At 34.5% G+C, this 19,439-nt stretch overlaps 1 protein-coding gene across 1 annotated transcript in view; it reads right to left on the bottom strand.

Annotated features, from left to right (window-relative positions):
* LOC123545011 (exocyst complex component 5-like) overlaps window positions 1-19,439 on the bottom strand; it is a 35,697-nt gene continuing 16,258 nt past the window's right edge. Inside the window, exons 10-19 of the mRNA XM_045331221.2 lie at window positions 18,546-18,622; window positions 17,365-17,475; window positions 10,646-10,741; window positions 9,889-10,054; window positions 9,596-9,704; window positions 8,936-9,059; window positions 7,889-8,084; window positions 6,842-6,998; window positions 4,871-5,031; window positions 1-3,595 (exon numbers count right to left, since the gene is read on the bottom strand). Of these exons, the coding sequence (XP_045187156.2) occupies window positions 3,509-3,595; window positions 4,871-5,031; window positions 6,842-6,998; window positions 7,889-8,084; window positions 8,936-9,059; window positions 9,596-9,704; window positions 9,889-10,054; window positions 10,646-10,741; window positions 17,365-17,475; window positions 18,546-18,622 (1,284 nt within the window). The 3' untranslated portion in view covers window positions 1-3,508. The remainder of the gene's footprint in view (window positions 3,596-4,870; window positions 5,032-6,841; window positions 6,999-7,888; window positions 8,085-8,935; window positions 9,060-9,595; window positions 9,705-9,888; window positions 10,055-10,645; window positions 10,742-17,364; window positions 17,476-18,545; window positions 18,623-19,439) is intronic.

Genomic DNA, 19,439 nt, shown 5'->3' on the forward strand with positions numbered 1-19,439 from the left:
TGGTGATTAGTTATAATTTTATTTACCTATGGTAGAAATGAACATAATAATTAATGTTAAATGATAATATACATTTTATAAATAAATGTTATTGCACGTCAATAATACATCAAATTTCTAGAAGCAATCTGGCAGAGTACGCCATAAAAACAAAGATATAAAGAACATGACTTTAACCTTTTCTAGTTCAGGCTTATGGCACCCACGAGGAGATGTCATATATCACTTGATAAACTGATCTATCACACTGTATTCAGAAAGGCATCAGATCAAGCCCATTACAAGATCTGGGAAATAAATTTTGAACTGATGTTAAAGCTTTCCTATCAATGAATTAACATAAATTTATTCCAATTTCTCCTTGATTTTAACAACTAGATGGACCCAATGGGTCTAATATAATTTCCAAACAAGTAATGTTTGTCTGTGTATTTTGTTCACGTATTAAGAATGAACAACTGTCCTATCCTATAGGATGGGAATTATTTTGTATAATTATAACATGCCTACCGAAAGCATAACAACACTTAAGAGTAGGAATGATTTGCTGAACTATTTCCACCATGGTAAGATCATTAAAAACAAGAGCTGTCACTAATGGTGACAAATGCCCCCGCAGTGCCTTGACCTTTGACTTGGTGACCCCAAAGTCAATAGGGGTCGTGTAGTCAATAAGTACTATCAGCATTTGAAGTTTTGAAGGTCCTGGGTGCAGCGGTTCGCGAGTAAAGTGCCTTCATGCAAAAAAAGTTAACATTGGCCCCTGTGACCTTGACCTTTGACCCCAAAGTCAGTAGGGGTCATGTACTCAATAAGTACTATCAGCAAATGAAGCTTGAAGGTCCTGGGTGCAGTGGCTCGCGAGTAAAGGCCTTCATGCAAAAAGTTAACATTGGCCCCTGTGACCTTGACCTTTGACCTGGTGACCCCAAAGTCAGTAGTGATTGTGTAGTCAATAAGTACTATCAGCATATGAAGTTTGAAGGTCCTGGGTGCAGTGGTTCACGAGTAAAGTGCCTTCATGCAAAAAGTTAACATTGGCCCCTGTGACCTTGACCTTTGACCTGGTGACCCCAAAGTCAGTAGGGGTCGTGTACTCAATTAGTACTATCAGCATGTGAAGTTTGAAGGTCCTGGGTGCAGTGGTCCGTGAGTAAATTGCCTTCATGCAAAAAGTTAACGTTGTGACGAACGAACGAACAAACTAATGAACGGACGGACAGTTGAAAACTAATATGCCTCCCTTCGGGGGCATAATAAAAGCTATATAAAGATCCTTTGAAAGCACAGGATGCAACCAAGCAAAATAATAGCTGTCCCTGTTTGACTGATATTGCTTTTCCAATCTATTGAGGGCAAAATACCTTTGAATAGTTTATACATCTTTCAATAGCAATACATATAAACAACAAAATCAACTTTAACATGGAATATACTTTCATATCAATTCAATATATAAATTCACAATAACACATATTTAGTTTTAACAAAGATAAATGTTACAGTATATTCTAACACGACCTGTTCCATTTTCCTATTAAACAAAGACGACTGAAAACTGTGTGTTATTAAACAACAATTCTTTTTCTGACATCACAATTATAACGTCATAGCATCAAACAGCATAGCGGCGCGCTGGAAAAGAAACCAACAGAAAAAAGGCAAATATATAATGAATGTTGTCAAGAATGTACTTTAAAATCCTTGGTAACATGTTAGAATCAGAATAATATATCTCATTTAGAGATCTGATCATGAATAAAACCATTGTCGTTCAGATGCGTATTATTATATTATTTGGGCTGTGCCTTCATGATATAATTCCTTCGCATCTGAACTCCAAACAATGACTTTATTCAGTGACAAATCACTAGATGAGATATATTATTTCTTAAATGAAATATGCATTTACATAAAACCTTGTACTAAAAACAACTGCAATCTGAAATGAAAAGTATCATTAACTGTTCATGTATTTGTGGATGTCTGGGATACTGAAAAGTTTTTTTCTATTTTCTCTTCAGATGACTTACTAAAATAATATTTCTGACATTTTTCAGTACTAAACTTTCTTAATTCCCAATATCAGGCATGTATTACTTCAAGTGCTGAAACTGTTAGAATATACCCATCACAGCAAATTACCTTTGACTTTTAAAATACTCTACATATTGCACAAACTGTTTGCATTTTTTTTCGTTCCGACTCTTTCAAGATCCATATGTTCACAGCAATTAAGATTATCCAGCTAAATCCTGAACATGTCCAAGATAATATGCCAATATGCATTTTCACCAAGTTTTGTGAACATTGGAGAAGAACTGTTTATGTTTTCATTCAAATAGAGATGCAATTCAGGAGTAATTACTCAGTCAATGGGTCAAGCTAGATGGTTATGAAACCTGGGAAACATATTATACCAATAAACACTATGAGCCAGTTTAGTGAACTGCTAAAGCTAAACACAACTTAAATTATGTTCATAGATTAGTTACCAAAATAAACCTGACAACTTCACCACAGGAGACAGAAAAAGGAGAAAAAATTATCACTTCTTCATACTTTTAACTTAACCTATAACAAACATGATTTTAATAAATTTAGGTTATATGAAACAATTTCAAATGTCCCGATTTAGCCATTATTTGTTCCATTCAAAATAAAATGGATACAGCAAACATGATTCTTATGACTTATCAGATATAAGGAACACATCTTAATGTCCAAGTGTTAAAAAATACACTGAAATAATATGTTAATCTAAACCCAATGATCAGGACATTTAATTAAGCATTGAGTTTTATTATATGCTACTGATATTCAATAATGATCAGATTTTAGTTACTATATACATGTATGCATTAATATGAACATGCTGCAACCATGCTATAATCAAAAACTTCAGACGCAAGTACAGGCAGCTTTAGTGGAGTAGTATGTCACTGTTGTTAAGTTTCTCACAACTATAAAATATACCGGAACATAACTATGTAAGACGATTTACGACTGCTGTGTTACATGTCAGCAAACCATCCCAATCAAAAGTTTCCAGCCATTAAATTTAAAGGAAATGTTATAAATTTTTTACTTTTTTTAGCTATATGCTTATAACAAACTCTGGATATAACAAACACATTCTGCTGGTCCCAAGGAGCTTGCTATAACCTGAATATACTGTACAATATAGACAAGCGACTAGAAAAATGACCTCTCCTGCAACATTGCATGGACAGCACAGTCACAATATGGAATGTTAAGGATATACATAACACATTTTTAGATGAAGTATATGCCTATTACTCTTCAACAAAAAAGCATCTTATAAAATAAGAATATCAAGCTTAAAGTCCCTTTTCAAAGATTTAAACAAAGTGATGGTAAGGGACCTTCAGTCGGCCTTTCCAACATATCAAGTTTCATCCCTTGTGTGCCTCTAACAATTTATTTCAGGTATAATTACTCCCAGGTGCTATGACTAGACTGATGTGTTTCCATGGTTACAGGTAGATCACTTCAAGAGGGAGGCAAGTTTGGCTGTTTTGTAGTCTGCTCTCAGTTGAACAAATGACAGCAAGATTGACTTGTCCAAGCCAGCCTATAACAAATATATCATCAGAGCATAAAGTTAATTTACAACTGGCAGTCTGTGATAGATATTATATATGTTGACTTTCTGTCAAATGAAGGTTATTTATATATATATATAGTTGATACCCAGACAATGATTATTGTAACTTAAAACCACAACAAGCTAGGGGTGTAACGATACATCGAACTATCGATGCATTGCGATACTAAGTGTCCCGATAGCATGCATCGATAGAAAAGTCACGATCCAATAACAATCGCCGATAGTTCCTTCAACAATCTATAGTTTCGATAGTTTTGAAATTTTAGTAAATACAGAAATAATTTATAATTTATAAACAAAGAAACAGAGTCAGCTTTCATTTGCGCCTCGGAAAATGTTTACGTCTCCATTACAATAATTACCCTCACGGAATTAAACTACCATAAAGGACTGAGAAGTCTGGGAGATAATTAATAAATTTAGTTTCTTAGAATTAAATATGTTTAAATAACCTGTTAATTTTAGATGAGAAAATGTACTATGGACATGGAGAAAGAAGGCTATTTGTATTATACAGCAAACTGTTCGGTAGGGCCCTTCATTTAGTGATGGTACACCTTAATCCGATCCGTTCATTTTCGTCTTTTTCGATGCTTTGGGTTATTAAACATGTTGACATTCGCAACAAAATGGCCGATTCGTTTGAGTATACCTTGCATAGGTTTATTGTTTTACTTATTGTTCCAAAGCCTAGGAAGGCAAGAAATATTTAATGTTAGAATTATTTCTGTCCGTTTCAGTTATACAAACATCTCAATGTGTGTTAACAGCAATAATAAACAGTGCCATATGTTACACTGTGTAACAATGCCAGTTGGTAGCTTTACTGTATAAAATATGATGGCCGATAACTATTGCAATAGTATCGCAATAGTAACCTGCAATAGAATAGTATCGCAATAGTTTTTAAGCAATATCAATAGTATTGCAATAGTCAAAATTGGCCTCAATAGTCACCCCTACAACAAGCATATTATCAGCTGTCTAAATCTTTGTCAAATATGTTTTAAAATCTGACAAGAAAATCCAAACAGGGCTTTTGAAAGATATACTTTACCTTACATACAAAAACTTATACAAAATTTCTTCATTGCAGTAAATAAGTTTGTGAAGTTTCAATCCATTTCCATTGGTAGTTACTGATACCAGCTTTAATACAAAAACTTAACCAAAATGGAACATCGGCGCAGATTGAATTGTCGGGCTAAAAAATAAATCAATAACAATCAGTTTTCTTACCAGCTGATCACCACTGCAGACTTGTTTGAGATTTTCTGGTACAACAACAAGAAGGTTACAAAGTGCATGAAGCTTCTCAAACAGCTGTGAAACCAACGGTAACCCAAACTCCTTCACACACTTCCTGTACTCATTTACATCACAGATAACTAACATAGCACCTGAAATAAACAGTGTTAAATGATTGATAACTAACACAGAATCTGAAATATCCAATACATGTTAAATGACATATAACTAACATAGCATTTGCAATAACCACTAAGTGTAACATGATAAATGAATGGTAAAGTGTCTACCTTTGGTGTGCTAGGTCCTGGGTTCGACTCCAAGCTGGACTGTTCCAGATGTTCTATATTTTTAGCGAACAGTATAATCAGACATTGTTTAGCAATCTAGTTCACAGTTGAATATTAAATGAAATACACACAAAGAGAAAATATCCAAAGAATTATGTCCCTTTGATTTTTCTTCTTTGCATGTCTAAGATGAGTTATATACCTCAAAACCAAAAAACATCAGGTATCCTCCTGAAGTGGTGCTAAAGAAACGCGTAACATTTGAACCCTGTAGCTAATACACTTTGTGACGTAGAGCCCAGAAACAAAAATAATCATCAGAAATTAAGTCAGGTGCCCATGACCTTGACCTTTAAGCCACTGACTCAATAGGGATCTTCCTCTAGTGGTACTTAGTCAATGTTTTAAGTTCTAAAGCTGTAGATGTTATAATTGAACAATATACGAATTTGGAAACTATTCCAGTCTCCAGAACACTATGACCTAGACTTTTGACCTACTGAACAAAAAACAATAGGGATCCTCCCCCAGTAATGCTGCTTAGTCATTCAGTAAAGTTTGAAAACTGTAGCTACTCTACTTTATGACATACAGTCTGTAGATCATTTTTAGTCTCCTAGTTACTGTGTCCTTGACCTTTGACCTACTGACCCCAAAAACAATAGGAATGCTTAGTCATAACATAAAGTTTCAAAGCTATAGCTATTATACTTTCTAACTTGGAGTCTAGAAATGGAAAATGTAAGTAGACAGATGGACAACGCCATTCCATGATGTGTCCTATTTTTTTAAAACAAGAGTATAAAAAGTCATCCAATGTACAACATTAATTGAAAGATGTGACATGATATATGAAGTACCCTGAAATCCCGAAAATAAGCCACGGCTCATTTTAAATTTTCGTAGGGACTTGGTGGCTTGTTATCGAGACTAGTTTATTTTTGAGTCCGGAGAACTTTTGAGTGCATATAATCAGAAACGGTTTAAAAACTTGCATATTTTCGAGAACCGAAATACTGAAGATATGGACATCATATTTTTTGCTTTTTAGTAAAAACATCAACATTGGTAAATACTTATACTTCTGACATACCTGTTTTGTTACAATTTCTTAATGAAAATAAGCCAATGCTATAACAGATAATTACCCATTAAAATGTTTTGTGTTGCCCAACAAACAAATACACCTATTATTTAATCGCCCTACAGGTATGAATAACTCACACAATACGCGATAAACACTGCATTGTGTTATAAAGACCGGTCATGTTATTTAGTAGAACTGACGTGACAAGAAGTGTTTACGACAGGAATTTTATTGCTTTTAAAGTTTTAATTTGTCCAGAGTTATAAAAATCAGCACAACTTGCATTGTTTTAAGTGTTTTTATTCCAAAGTATGTTTTATTGCTATTATATGTGAAAATAAATCTGTTGTATACATGTTCGTAACTTTTGCTATCTTATATGGTGTCCTAACAAAGTCATTGATACTATTACCGAGTCTGATACAAAAAATTGGACGGCTTATTTTTGAGTGCGGCTAATTTATGAGCCTTTCTTTCCTGTATTGAAATGATGGCTTATTTTCGAGACCGGCTTATTTAAGGGATTTCAGGGTATATAGATGCCTCAAAGCTTAAAGGAGTTAAGAAGTCTATCCATAAACTTACCTAAAGAATTATATGTGAACTGGCACAGGTGCTCATACAATATTCTATGTAGCCTGGTTCCTAGCTCCAGTAACAATGCCTCTACATTTTTCCCATCTAGGTTATCTCTAACTGACTGATGCTGCTCATTCAAAAACTTAACTACCTTTTTAGACGCCTGTAAAAAGACAAAACAGTACTAATAACTTGTGTTTACATGTTTGGTTTTAAACCCCAACCCAACCCCAAATTCTGGACTAATATATACTACAGCCTTCAAGCTTTTATCCTGTCCGAGATCTGGGGCAAAAACATGTTTACAAGTTGGGACCTAGTTAACTTTGTCTATATCTAACCCTTACCATGCTGGACACGACTGGTTCTGCCTTTGCGACCAATGTAGATCATGATCAGCCTGCACATCTGTGCAGTCTGTTCATGATCTGCACTGTTCGCTATTCAGCCAGTATCTTTTTTGGTAAGCACCCCTTTTAACAGTTAATGGTACTGTCCAAACTGGAAGATAGACAAGTTCATTATAGAAATTTAGCAGGGTAAGGGCTTATAGTAACAGAGCTATAACTTAACAAATTGGGGAAGAAAAATTACTGTTACCTGGAAGAAATTATTAGTCTCTCACAAAACCATGATCTTATACCATAAAATTACTTAACTGCACTGAAATGAAGTTTTGTAGTTCATGATTCATACAGAACATCTGAGACAAAATTCAAGTACTTTTCAAGGACTTCCAAGGATTTTTACTGTTTTTCAAGAACTATCTTTTTCAAAACTACGACCTTAGCAGAATAACTTTTATTGTGTTGATCATGTAATGCAAAAGTAAAACAACATTCAAAATGGTATCAGCAAATACTCATCACATGTCAGACCAAATGCATGGCTTTATACTTTAAGGCTGCTATGCCTAATTGTTATTATATGCGCACAGAATAAAAGTAGCTAACTGTAAAATTGGATACCTTTGGAAACCCTTCACCCAAAATTACAAGATTTCAAGTCAAAACTAAACTCTATTAAATGAAACTATGTTTAACACTTTAATACCGGAGTTCCCATCTGTAAGAGAGCTGAGTCATCATCAGGTTTGAAGTCATTTTTCTTCTGTTCTGAAGCGAGGATATATTTAACCCAGCCACATATAGAGGCTGTGGCCCTCTCCAGACCTGTGTCTATCTTTGTCTCCATGTTATCCCTTAAATCTCTCTTCCTGTGTAGGCAGTCAGCATAAAGAGGAGTTGACCTATAAAGGTAAAGTGTAAATCTATAATATTAAGCTTGCATCAATTTAACAGCTTTGTACTTATTCACATCTTTACTTGAATACCAGTAGTGCTGCACTTCATACTGTGTTAGTCCTACAGCTAAGATCATGTTTTGACTTTCCATCTTATTTGCAGGGGGGAGGCTCAACATGCCTTTAATGTGTAGACAGGAAGCCTGGTCTTATCATCAACATTCTTCAAGCCAGCTGGATGGTTTCCACAAATGGAAGTATCTGCAGCGACTTACTCAACAGTACACTGACTACTTAAAGCCCTTCCACCTAATACTAGCTTACAAAACAATTTTCTAAGCTGAAAAAGTGCCTAATTTTGCCAATAATGTAAACCAGTTATAAACATTATGAAACCTGCCATGTAAAGTCATCTCATGATGCCACAACACTTTGAAAAATCTCTATGTTAAAAAGGAACAAAATTTTAACAAAATGAAAGCTAGATTTAGGCAACTTATCCATACGGATCACCTGATGATGACAAAGGTATATGTGAAATTTGACAGCGATTGGCCAAAAACTTGTAGAGAAACCTGCTTGCATGCAAAGTTTTTGTAACAAGGACCGTGAAAACAAAAGCTCTATTTGAAAAATTTCAAACAGCTGAGCAAAAATTCAAAAGCTATCCTTCTTTAATCATTCTTGCATCTATCATTTTTGCATCTAAGTAATTGTTGATAATTTTATCATTTCTTCATACACATCCTTTACTTTGTGGATTATCTTTTTCAAGAAAGTCTTCAAGAAACTACAATAAATCGTTTTCATACACTTGAGATAGCTTTTCAAAATAAAATAAAACATGATACACCTACAGAAATAAAGGTACAGCACTGTCCATGAACTGCTTTTCAAACAAATGGAAGAGAGTGTTTGCCTGGGATACTGTGTCAAAGAAGTATATCTGAGGAGCCACTTTTGGTTCTGCTACAGGGATACCTAAAACATTCAAACATAGTGATTAACTTCTGGTATATGTATCTAATGTCCCAACTAATACTAAGATTACTGGGACCACTTTATACTGTATTCAATGAATTACCCAAAACTTTCTGGGTAATGGTAGTCAATTACATTTTTTCTCAGTGGTTCTTGGAAAATTATTCTGAATAACATGTTTGTAAATTTTATTTTATAAAGTGTATAACTTAACAAATTCTTACTTATTTTCTATGACCAAAGAAAATGTTTACCAATGATAAGTGTATGTATAAGGCAATTTTTTGCTGGAAGAAGTCAAGTCTAGGCATAATTATGTAATAGATCCTTAATATTGTAAAGTATTCTTGAAAAAGTGTAATTTAAAGTGTTGATTTTTAAATTTTATACCTATCATTGACTTTTCATGATTCTCCTCATGAAAACATGGTTAACATATGCAAAATAATCTTTGCCAGGATAATTACTGGTCTAAAACTTGATGTAACTAAGTACTTGTTGAGAACATATTAAGGTTAAGGTTAGACCAAACCTACCTTGAAGGCCTACTTCTATAGCATAATCTATGTGTTCTAAAACCAGGTACTTGATGAGTATATCCAGGATCTTCACTGCATTGCCAGGAACATCTGAACTACCAGACAGCTGTAAAATATCAAGTAAACATACTGTATGCAAAGTGACACCTACAAACATTACATGAAGTGAAAAATCTTCTTCCAATAACAAATACATGAGCATATATGAAAGTGAGGAAAGACTGCAAAGTTAGGCAAATTTAACTAAGAACATAAATCTATACAATAAACTATTTAATGTTTCTCCTTACCATCTGGCATCTTTTGAAGGCCAGTTTTGTTTCCTGTAGGATATTTATGGAGACTTCCTGTGAAAGGAAAGTTTCCCCACCGTAATTCTCTACGCTTGGCCCAATGTTGATATTCACATTCACGTTGGCTATCTTAGCTTGTAAATCTCTACGCAACTCGGATAGTCTGTAAATATGTAATATAACTAAAGGTAGTCCCTAGCAACTTCATATTACTCTGCAAGATTGTATATCAAGTGAATTTCAACATCAGTGTACTTTAACAAGTCTGAAATGACCTATTGTACATAGAATAAACTATGAACAAGTGAACCAGTGCCATTAAAGCATTCTTCTCATTGCTGGTGTGTGTGAATGAGGGGGAGGGAGAATATTTCACTTCAGCAAATTGTAAATTATTACAAACTGAACATGTGACATTAAACATGGCAACTCCCAAGCCTTTTGAAGAGTTCAAATCATACTGAAACAGAAGGATAAAAGTATGCAATGTGTAGGCCAATATCATAAAATTGCCATTCATTTCATAAGTCTTTCTCTATTATAAACAAACATTTACAGGTGGTGACCACTGGCAATATCTACCAAAATTAAGTAATACTGACATCATCTGAAGGAAGTGATAATCAGAACCAGACAGCATGATAGGAACCATTCTTTTGAACATCAGCTGGTACTTGTATCACTTTAAACAAAATAACATATCTTGCATTACCCTCCGACAGTATGAATTTCAACAAATCATATCTGACATTACCCTCCAGATTGTATTTGTTTCTTCTGATGTTCCTTACTGTCATAGTATCTCTGTAATATAGCCCCACATCTCTCATGCAGATACTTTGTCTCAAAACTGTAAATATAAAAAAAATTAGTATGAAATCTAGTAACATCATAAGTAGTGTTTAAAGGTTCATTACTTAAACCAACAGATATCACAGTTTATCAATCTGTCATTCATTGAGCTAAAAAACCCTTGACACATATTTTGTCCACTAAAACATCATAAATAATAACAAGACATGTATACTTCCCTCAATTCTAAATCTAACATATCAAATTTCAACCATTTATTTCAAGCTATAAGTAGCTTATTTCAATTGCCTACAAATTCCAAATATCCTTAGTATAAGAGCAAAGAACAAACTTTCAAATGCATTCAGTAGGTCGTTGTTTGTATGAGTAAAGTAAACAAAAAGCAGGACAAAATTATCTCCACTGTCTCTCTTATTTCATAAATCTATAAAAGCTTGGTGAATTCTTCATGATAACAGTACTGTTGTTCTGTGAATGCCACATAGATAATGGTACCTTGCTGGAGTATTGGTTAATACCAATGCGACATGTCTGTTGCTAACGGAAACTTGGCTAGATCAATCAGTCTTCGACTCGGAAGTTGCCATTAATGGTTATGTCATCCAACGTAAAGATCGAAATCGACACGGTGGAGGAGTTTGTATTTTTATTCGTAAAGACATTGCTTTCAACAACAGAGACGATTTGAATCATCAGGAGCTTGAAGGAACTTTTATTGATATTTTACTTCCAAAAACGAAACCGATTTTATGTGGTGTTTTATACAGACCTCCGAAGCAGTCTAACTTTTATGAGATTTTAGAATCAGTATTTTTATCCAGTGTATCTCTGATTAAATCAGAAACAGTCATTTTAGGGGATTTTAATACAGACGTGTCAGCTAAAAACAAGTGTCCTCTAGTAAGGAGTTTGAAATCTTTGTGTGATATGTTTAGTCTTAAACAAATAATCAATAATTTTACAAGAATTTCACTTTCATCTTCTACAACTATTGATTTGGTCTTGGTATCAGATCCTAAAAATATTTCACAGAGTGGTGTAATTGACTGTTGTGTTAGTGACCATATGATGACATTTTGTACCAGGAAAGTTTCACGTGAATTTATTGGAAAACATAATACTGCTACTGTTCGTTCTCTAAAGCATTATAATAAAGAAAGTTTTCAACAGTCTCTTTTGGGTTCTGACTGGTCATCAGTTTTATATTGTGATAATGTAAACAGTGCTTGGAATAATTTTAAATCAATTTTTGTCTCTACTTTAGATACCATTGCTCCTCTAAAATCTGTCCGCATAAAACAAAGAACTGAAGAATGGGTTGACTCTGAAGTTCTAGAATGTATTAAGGCAAGGCTAGGGATAGGGCTTTTTATAATTTCAAAAATGTCAAATCTGAAGAAAACTTTAATCTTTTCAAGTCCTCGAGAAACAAGGCTAATACTGTTATTATGAATGCAAAAAAGAACTTCTTTAAATCTTCTCTTGAAAACAATAAAAATGACTCTAAGTCTTTATGGAAAAGCCTTAAAGATCTAGGTTTACCAAGTAAGAATAATGAGTGCTCAAGTAATATTGGTCTGACCATTGATGGTAACATTTGTTTTGATAAACTTAAGGTGGCAGAAAAATTTAACTCATTTTACACCTCTGTTGCAGATAAACTTGTGAGCAAATTACCAAACTGTGTTAATAATTTTGGTATGAATTTTGTTTTTAATTTTTATTCTTCTAAAGGTGTAAAGCCTGATAGTTTTTCATTTTCAGTTGTTTCTGAAAATAAGGTTTTGAAATACCTAAACAATCTTTGTCCAAATAAGGCGACAGGTTTAGACGGGATTCCCTCACGTTTTGTTAAAGACTCGGCCTCTATTATTGCTGGTCCACTTTCACATGTTATAAACTTGTCAATTATACAAGGTACTGTCCCTGATGAACTTAAGTCTGCTCGTGTAGTGCCTTTGTACAAAAAGAATGATAAGACGGATGTTGGGAATTATCGTCCAGTTTCTATCCTTAGTATTGTATCTAAGATCTTTGAGCGAGTCATTTATGATCAGTTAGAACAGTACCTTGTGCAAAATAGTCTTTTGTATGAATATCAGTCAGGTTTTAGACATGGGTTTTCAACTGATACATGCCTTATTCACCTCACAGATTATATTCGTTTTCAGATGGATAAAGGTCATCTTGTGGGTATGGTTCTTTTAGATCTACAAAAGGCGTTTGATACCGTCAACCACTCAATTCTTTTAATGAAACTAAGAGCATTGGGTCTCACAGAGTCCTCTATCAGATGGTTTTCTTCGTATTTGTCTGATAGACGCCAATTGGTCGAAATATCATGTACTTTGTCTTCTTCTGCCAATATAACATGTGGTGTGCCCCAGGGATCTATATTAGGACCTCTGCTTTTTCTTATTTATGTGAATGACATGTCAGCTGTTGTAAAAAACAAGCTGCTTCTCTATGCTGATGACTCAGCATTTCTTGTCTGCCAAAAACTAGTGTGATATTGAAAATCTCTTAAGTCAGGATCTGAATATTGTCAGTCAATGGCTTGTATGTAATAAACTATCTCTTCACCTTGGTAAGACAGAATCTATTTTATTTGGGTCAGTACAAAGGTTAAAACAAGAGGACCATAATGGTCCTGAATCGCTCACCTATCCCCACATGACCTAGTGTTGAACTGAGTACGACGTCGTTATTTCTATTATTTGACATAGTGACCTAGATATCATCAAGATAAAAAGTTCTGACCAATTTTCATGAAGATCCATTGAAAAATATGACCTCTAGAGAGGTCACAAGGTTTTTCTATTATTTGACCTAATGACCTAGTTTTTGAAGGCACGTCACCCACTTCTGAATCTGACCTAGATATCATCAAGGTGAACATTCTCACCAATTTTCATGAAGGTCTCATGAAAAATATGGCCTCTAGAGAGGTCACAAGGTTTTTCTATTTTTCAACCTACTGACCTAGTTTTTGACCGCACGTGATCCAGTTTCGAACTTGTCCTAGATATCATCAAGAGGAACATTCTGATCAATTTTCATGAAGATCCATTGAGAAACATGGCCTCTAGAGACGTCACAAGGTTTTTCTATTTTTAGACCGACTGACCTAGTTTTTGACCGCACGTAACCCAGTTTCAAACCTGACCTAGATATCATCAAGGTGAACATTCTCACCATTTTTCATGAAGATCCATTGAGAAATATGGCCTCTAGAGAGGTCACAAGGTTTTTCTATTTTTAGACCTACTGACCTAGTTTTTGACCGCACGTGACCCAGTTTCGAACCTGACCTAGATATCATCAAGGTGAACATTCTCACCAATTTTCATGAAGATCCATTGAGAAATATGGCCTCTAGAGAGGTCACAAGGTTTTTCTATTTTTAGACCGACTGACCTAGTTTTTGACCGCACGTAACCCAGTTTCAAACCAGACCTAGATATCATCAAGATGAACATTCTCACCATTTTTCATGAAGATCCATTGAGAAATATGGCCTCTAGAGAGGTCACAAGGTTTTTCTATTTTTAGACCTACTGACCTAGTTTTTGACCGCACGTGACCCAGTTTCGAACTTGACCTAGATATCATCAAGGTGAACATTCTGATTAATTTTCATGAAGATCCATTGAGAAATATGGCCTCTAAAGAGATCACAAGGTTTTTCTATTTTTAGACCTACTGATCTAGTTTTTGACCCCACATGACCCAGTTTCGAACTTGACCTAGATATCATCAAGGTGAACATTCTGACCAATTTTCATGAAGATCCATTGAGAAATATGGCCTCTAGAGAGGTCACAAGGTTTTTCTATTTTTAGACCTACTGACCTAGTTTTTGACCCCACGTGACCCAGTTTCGAACTTGATCTAGATATCATCAAGGTGAACATTCTGACTAATTTTCATGAAGATCCATTGAGAAATTTGGCCTCTAGAGAGGTCAAAAAGTTTTTCTATTTTTAGACCTACTGACCTAGTTTTTGAGCCCACGTGACCCAGTTTCGAACTTGACCTAGATATCATCAAGGTGAACATTCTGACCAATTTTCATGAAGATTTCATGAAAAATATGGCCTCTAGAGAGGTCACAAGGTTTTTCTATTTTTAGACCTACTGACCTAGTTTTTGACCGCACGTGACCCACTTTCGAACTTGACCTAGATATCATCAAGATGAACATTCTGACCAACTTTCATAAAGATCCCATGAAAAATGTGACCTCTAGAGTGGTCACAAGCAAAAGTTTACGCACGCACGAACGCACGGACGGACGGACGGACGACGGACGACGGACGCCACGCGATCACAAAAGCTCACCTTGTCACTTTGTGACAGGTGAGCTAAAAACATGGTAATCTTGATATAAATTGCAATGGTCAAACTATTGAATCCAAATCTTCAGTTAAATATCTTGGTGCAACCATTGATCAAAGTTTGTCATTTGAGTCAGTGGCTAGGTCTGTTATTAAGAAATCCAATGCTCGGTTAAAATTCCTCTACCGTAAAAGTGAATTCCTCACTTTGCACACAAAAAAGCTCTTAGTTACATCACTTGTACAATGTCATTTCGACTATGCCTCTTCTACTTGGTTTAATAGTTTAACACAGGAATTAAAACACAAGTTACAGGTCACACAAAATAAACTTAAACGTTTTGTGTTGAATTTAAATCCCATGTCACACATTGGAATTGAGCATTTTTCACGTCTTAACTGGTTACCAGTTTCAAGTAGAGTTAATCAAATAACTCTCTGTCATGTTTATAAAATAAATTCTAATATTGCTCCTTCATATTTAAGTGAACACTTTACCCTATCAATACTGTTCATGATTATCCCACAAGGTTCAGAGCAAAGGCAAATGCCTCCCTTGATGGTACAGGTTTTTCAATGTCAGATAGTAAGAGATATGCTCTCCCAGTGGTCAAAGGTTTTGGGAAAAAAACATTTGCTTATAATGGTTGTTGTTTATGGAACAGTCTGCCACAAAATGTTAGGGATGCCACAACCATGTATTCATTTAAACGTAAGGTTAAGGAACATTTTTTAAGCTTAATATGACTTTTAGTTAGATTGCATTATAGATAGATTTTTGCATTGTGTTTTTTTACTAGTCAATCATTTTTTATACTAGTCAATCATTTTTAAGCATAGGATTTTTATACAAACTTATCTTCGGGCATTTTTCTGTGATTATTTTTTTACTGTGATAAATTATTCTTCCTATGTCATACAATACTATATCTTAAGGACCACAATGGAAATAAGAGTTTATTTTAACTCTTTTTTGTGTAATCCTTAACATATAATGTTGATTGACATGGCTATATTAATTCATACATGTTTGTTTATTGTTTCATTGTATGTTTTAATTATAAGTCGCTATGTAAATTGTACATTTTATGTTGAAATAAATCTATCTATCTATCTAATTCTTCATAGATAATGGTATTCTTGCTTGAGTATTGGTGAATTCTTCATAGATAATGACACTTGCGTATTGGTGAACATTCCACAGAACAGGTAATAGAGAATGCTTCATAGATAATGAAACTCTTGCTGGAGTAATGGTGATTGCATCATAGATAGTGGTTCTCTTGCTAGTGTAATGGTGACTTCTTCATAGTGGTCCTCTATTTGCACCATAAATAGCGATACTCTTGCTGGTGAAATGGTGAATGCTTTATATACAGTGGTACTCTTGCTGGAGTAACAGTGACTGCTTCATAGATTGTGGAACTCTTGCTAGAGTAATGCTGGATACTTCCTAGATAAAAGTTCTCTTGCTGGAGTAATGGTGACTGCTTCACAGATAGTAATGGTGAATGCCTCATAAATAGTGGTACTGAAGTTGGAATAATAGTGAATTCTTCATAGATAACAGTACTCTTGATGGAGTAATGGTGAATGCTTCATAGACAGTGATGCTCTTGCTGGAGTAATGATGGATACTTCCTAGATAACAGTACTCTTGCTGGAATAATGGTGACTTCTTCACAGATAATGGTACTCTTTCTGGAGTAATGGTGACTGCTTCATAGGTAGTGGTACTATTGTTGGAGTAATGTTGAATACTGTTAGATGACGGTACTCTTGTTTGAGTAATGGTTACTGCTTCACTGATAGTGGTACTCTTGCTGGAGTAATGGCGACTGCTTCACAGATAGTGGTACTCTTGCTGGAGTAATGGCGACTGCTTCACAGATAGTGGTACTCTTGCTGCAGTAATGGTGAATGCTTCATAAATAGTGATACTCTTGCTGGAGTAATGTAGAGTAATGAAGAATGCTTCATAAATAGTGATACTCTTGCTGGAGTAACGGTGAATGCTTCATAAATAGTGATACTCCTGCTGCAGTAATGGTGAATGCTTCATAAATAGTGATACTCCTGCTGGAATAATGGTGAATGCTTCATAAATAGTGATACTCTTGCTGGAGTAATGGTGAATACTTCATAGATAAGGTACTCTTCTGAATAAAAATAATGTTGATTCAAACAGGCTTTGATCACAAAACCTTTATAAGAGTCAAATAACCTACCCCTTATTGTTTGACCTACTGTGTCCTTACAGGATTAATAATAAATATGGGCTGCTGGAATAAAACATAATAAGCATGACCAATGTCTTACTTACTTTATATAATTATCTAAATGTTTCTGGAAGATCACTTTTGTCATTTTTGGCAAAAATGAACTGTCATTGCCAATCTTGAACTTTGATAAATCACTAGACAACTTTGTGGTTCTGAAAAACAAAAAAATAAGGCTTGTTGAAGAAATGGCGCTATTAAAGCTTTTTGTGAACATTTTCTTTTACTTGCATCAAAATGAATAGAAATAAAATATTTCACAAAATACGTTTAAATGCATTACATGTTCTCAATATTTCTCAATATATCATCAAAAGGTATATTATAAATGACTGATTTTTCTCTAGCCACTCTTAACTCATGATATAAATATTTATCATATTGTCAACATACAGAAGAATCAATGAGTGCCAAACAATATACAGTATATTGTGGCCTTCTTTTTCTTAAAAAGCAGCTTATTAGTTATAAAACCTTGCCCAATAATAAAAATCCCCAACTGGAAGGGGCATTTGTCATATTCACTGACATAAGAATCACATATTTATCTTGACAGTAACTTGAAGGAATGGCATACTTGTCAAATAACCTGCCATCTAGGTTTCATGTAAACATCTCTTGTACTTCAGTTAACTGTTAAATGCAGGATCTATTTTTTGTGACTGACAGGTGTAGAGAGAGACGTATGATGGCTAATAGGACAAAATAAAATTATGTGCATATTCTCCATATAGCCTTTTATCTATGTCCCAGGTTTCATGAAAAAAAATCTCTTTTAAAAGTTATGGAAGAATCCACCATTTGTTACTGATGTACCGACATATAGATGGACAAACAGATGGGTAAATAGAGGAAATAAAATAATGAGCACTCCCTCTACCCATGTACCAAGCTTCAAGAAAAAACATCTTGCATTTTAGAAGGTATTGTAGAATCCTCATAGAAACCACATTTGTTGCCAATGCAGCAGAGTAAGGAAAATGTACATCCTCCATAATGCCATTTAACTAAGTACCATGATTCAAGTAAAATTACTGTTTCTTCTAAAGGTATTGCAAGATCACAACTTGTGTGATGGCGAGAGGACTGAGATGGTTGAGACTTGTCTAATGCTTCATCTTACATTGAATATGAAATGAAAACTTCCCAAAATTATTACAGTAGTTCTGCATTACAAGCATTTACTATCAGGAGAAAGTTGTTGTAAAATGACAGGAACATTCACCTGGTGTAGATATCAAAGAAGTCTTTCAGATACTGCTCTGGGTCTTCCTGTTTATCTAATTTGGTTTGAATAAATGTCTGCAATAAAAAAACAATCATCTCTGCTATTTAGAATCATAGAAGAAACTACAGAGTAACTCAACAAGTTTAATAATAAACTAAAACAACTACTGAAAAATCATTTAATTTTGCCAGTATACAAATTTACTTTTTTAAACTGCTGCCAAAACAATTATTTCAGTGCAACAAGAATAAGTGGACTCCAGATTTCATAAGTAAAAGTAACAGGTACACTCGAAACCCGTTATAACGCTACTCTATATACCGCGGTATTCGTTATAACGCGGTAGCCGCTTGACTCCGGAATTTTCGGGGGTAAAAAAAAACTTTGAAAAAAAAAAAAAAAACGAGTCCGCGGATGTTATTTAATTTGATCATAACCAGCATTAAAACTGTATACTTTGTACTTTAACACCTTTGCCATGACAACTGTGACAAAAATCAATAATTGTCTGCTAGCTTACTTGTTTGCGTATCGCCTTTGTTAAAGTTTGAATACATGTAGACATGTGACAATTAGGCAATCAGTACTGTGTCAAAATTAGATTGTTTGCATAACAAGCGTGTAACATTGGTCAGTCAACTATCAAACTGTTTAAGTTTGCACCAATTAAGCGGATGACATGAACACTTGAGTGAATAAAAAATCGAACAACAGGCCCAGTTTTGTAATAAATTGCAGCCGTTTTTCGTAATCATCACACTCAGTTCATCGAAGATTCGACGCACTGAAAGCCATATTGAGATTGTTCTCCCTTTTTAATATCGTATATTAACGACGGTGATTTAACAATTTTCTGTCTTATTTATCGATTTTCTTCATGTATTCAAAATT

Source organism: Mercenaria mercenaria, chromosome 1 (genome assembly GCF_021730395.1).
Source record: "Mercenaria mercenaria strain notata chromosome 1, MADL_Memer_1, whole genome shotgun sequence".
Classification (NCBI taxonomy): domain Eukaryota; kingdom Metazoa; phylum Mollusca; class Bivalvia; order Venerida; family Veneridae; genus Mercenaria; species Mercenaria mercenaria.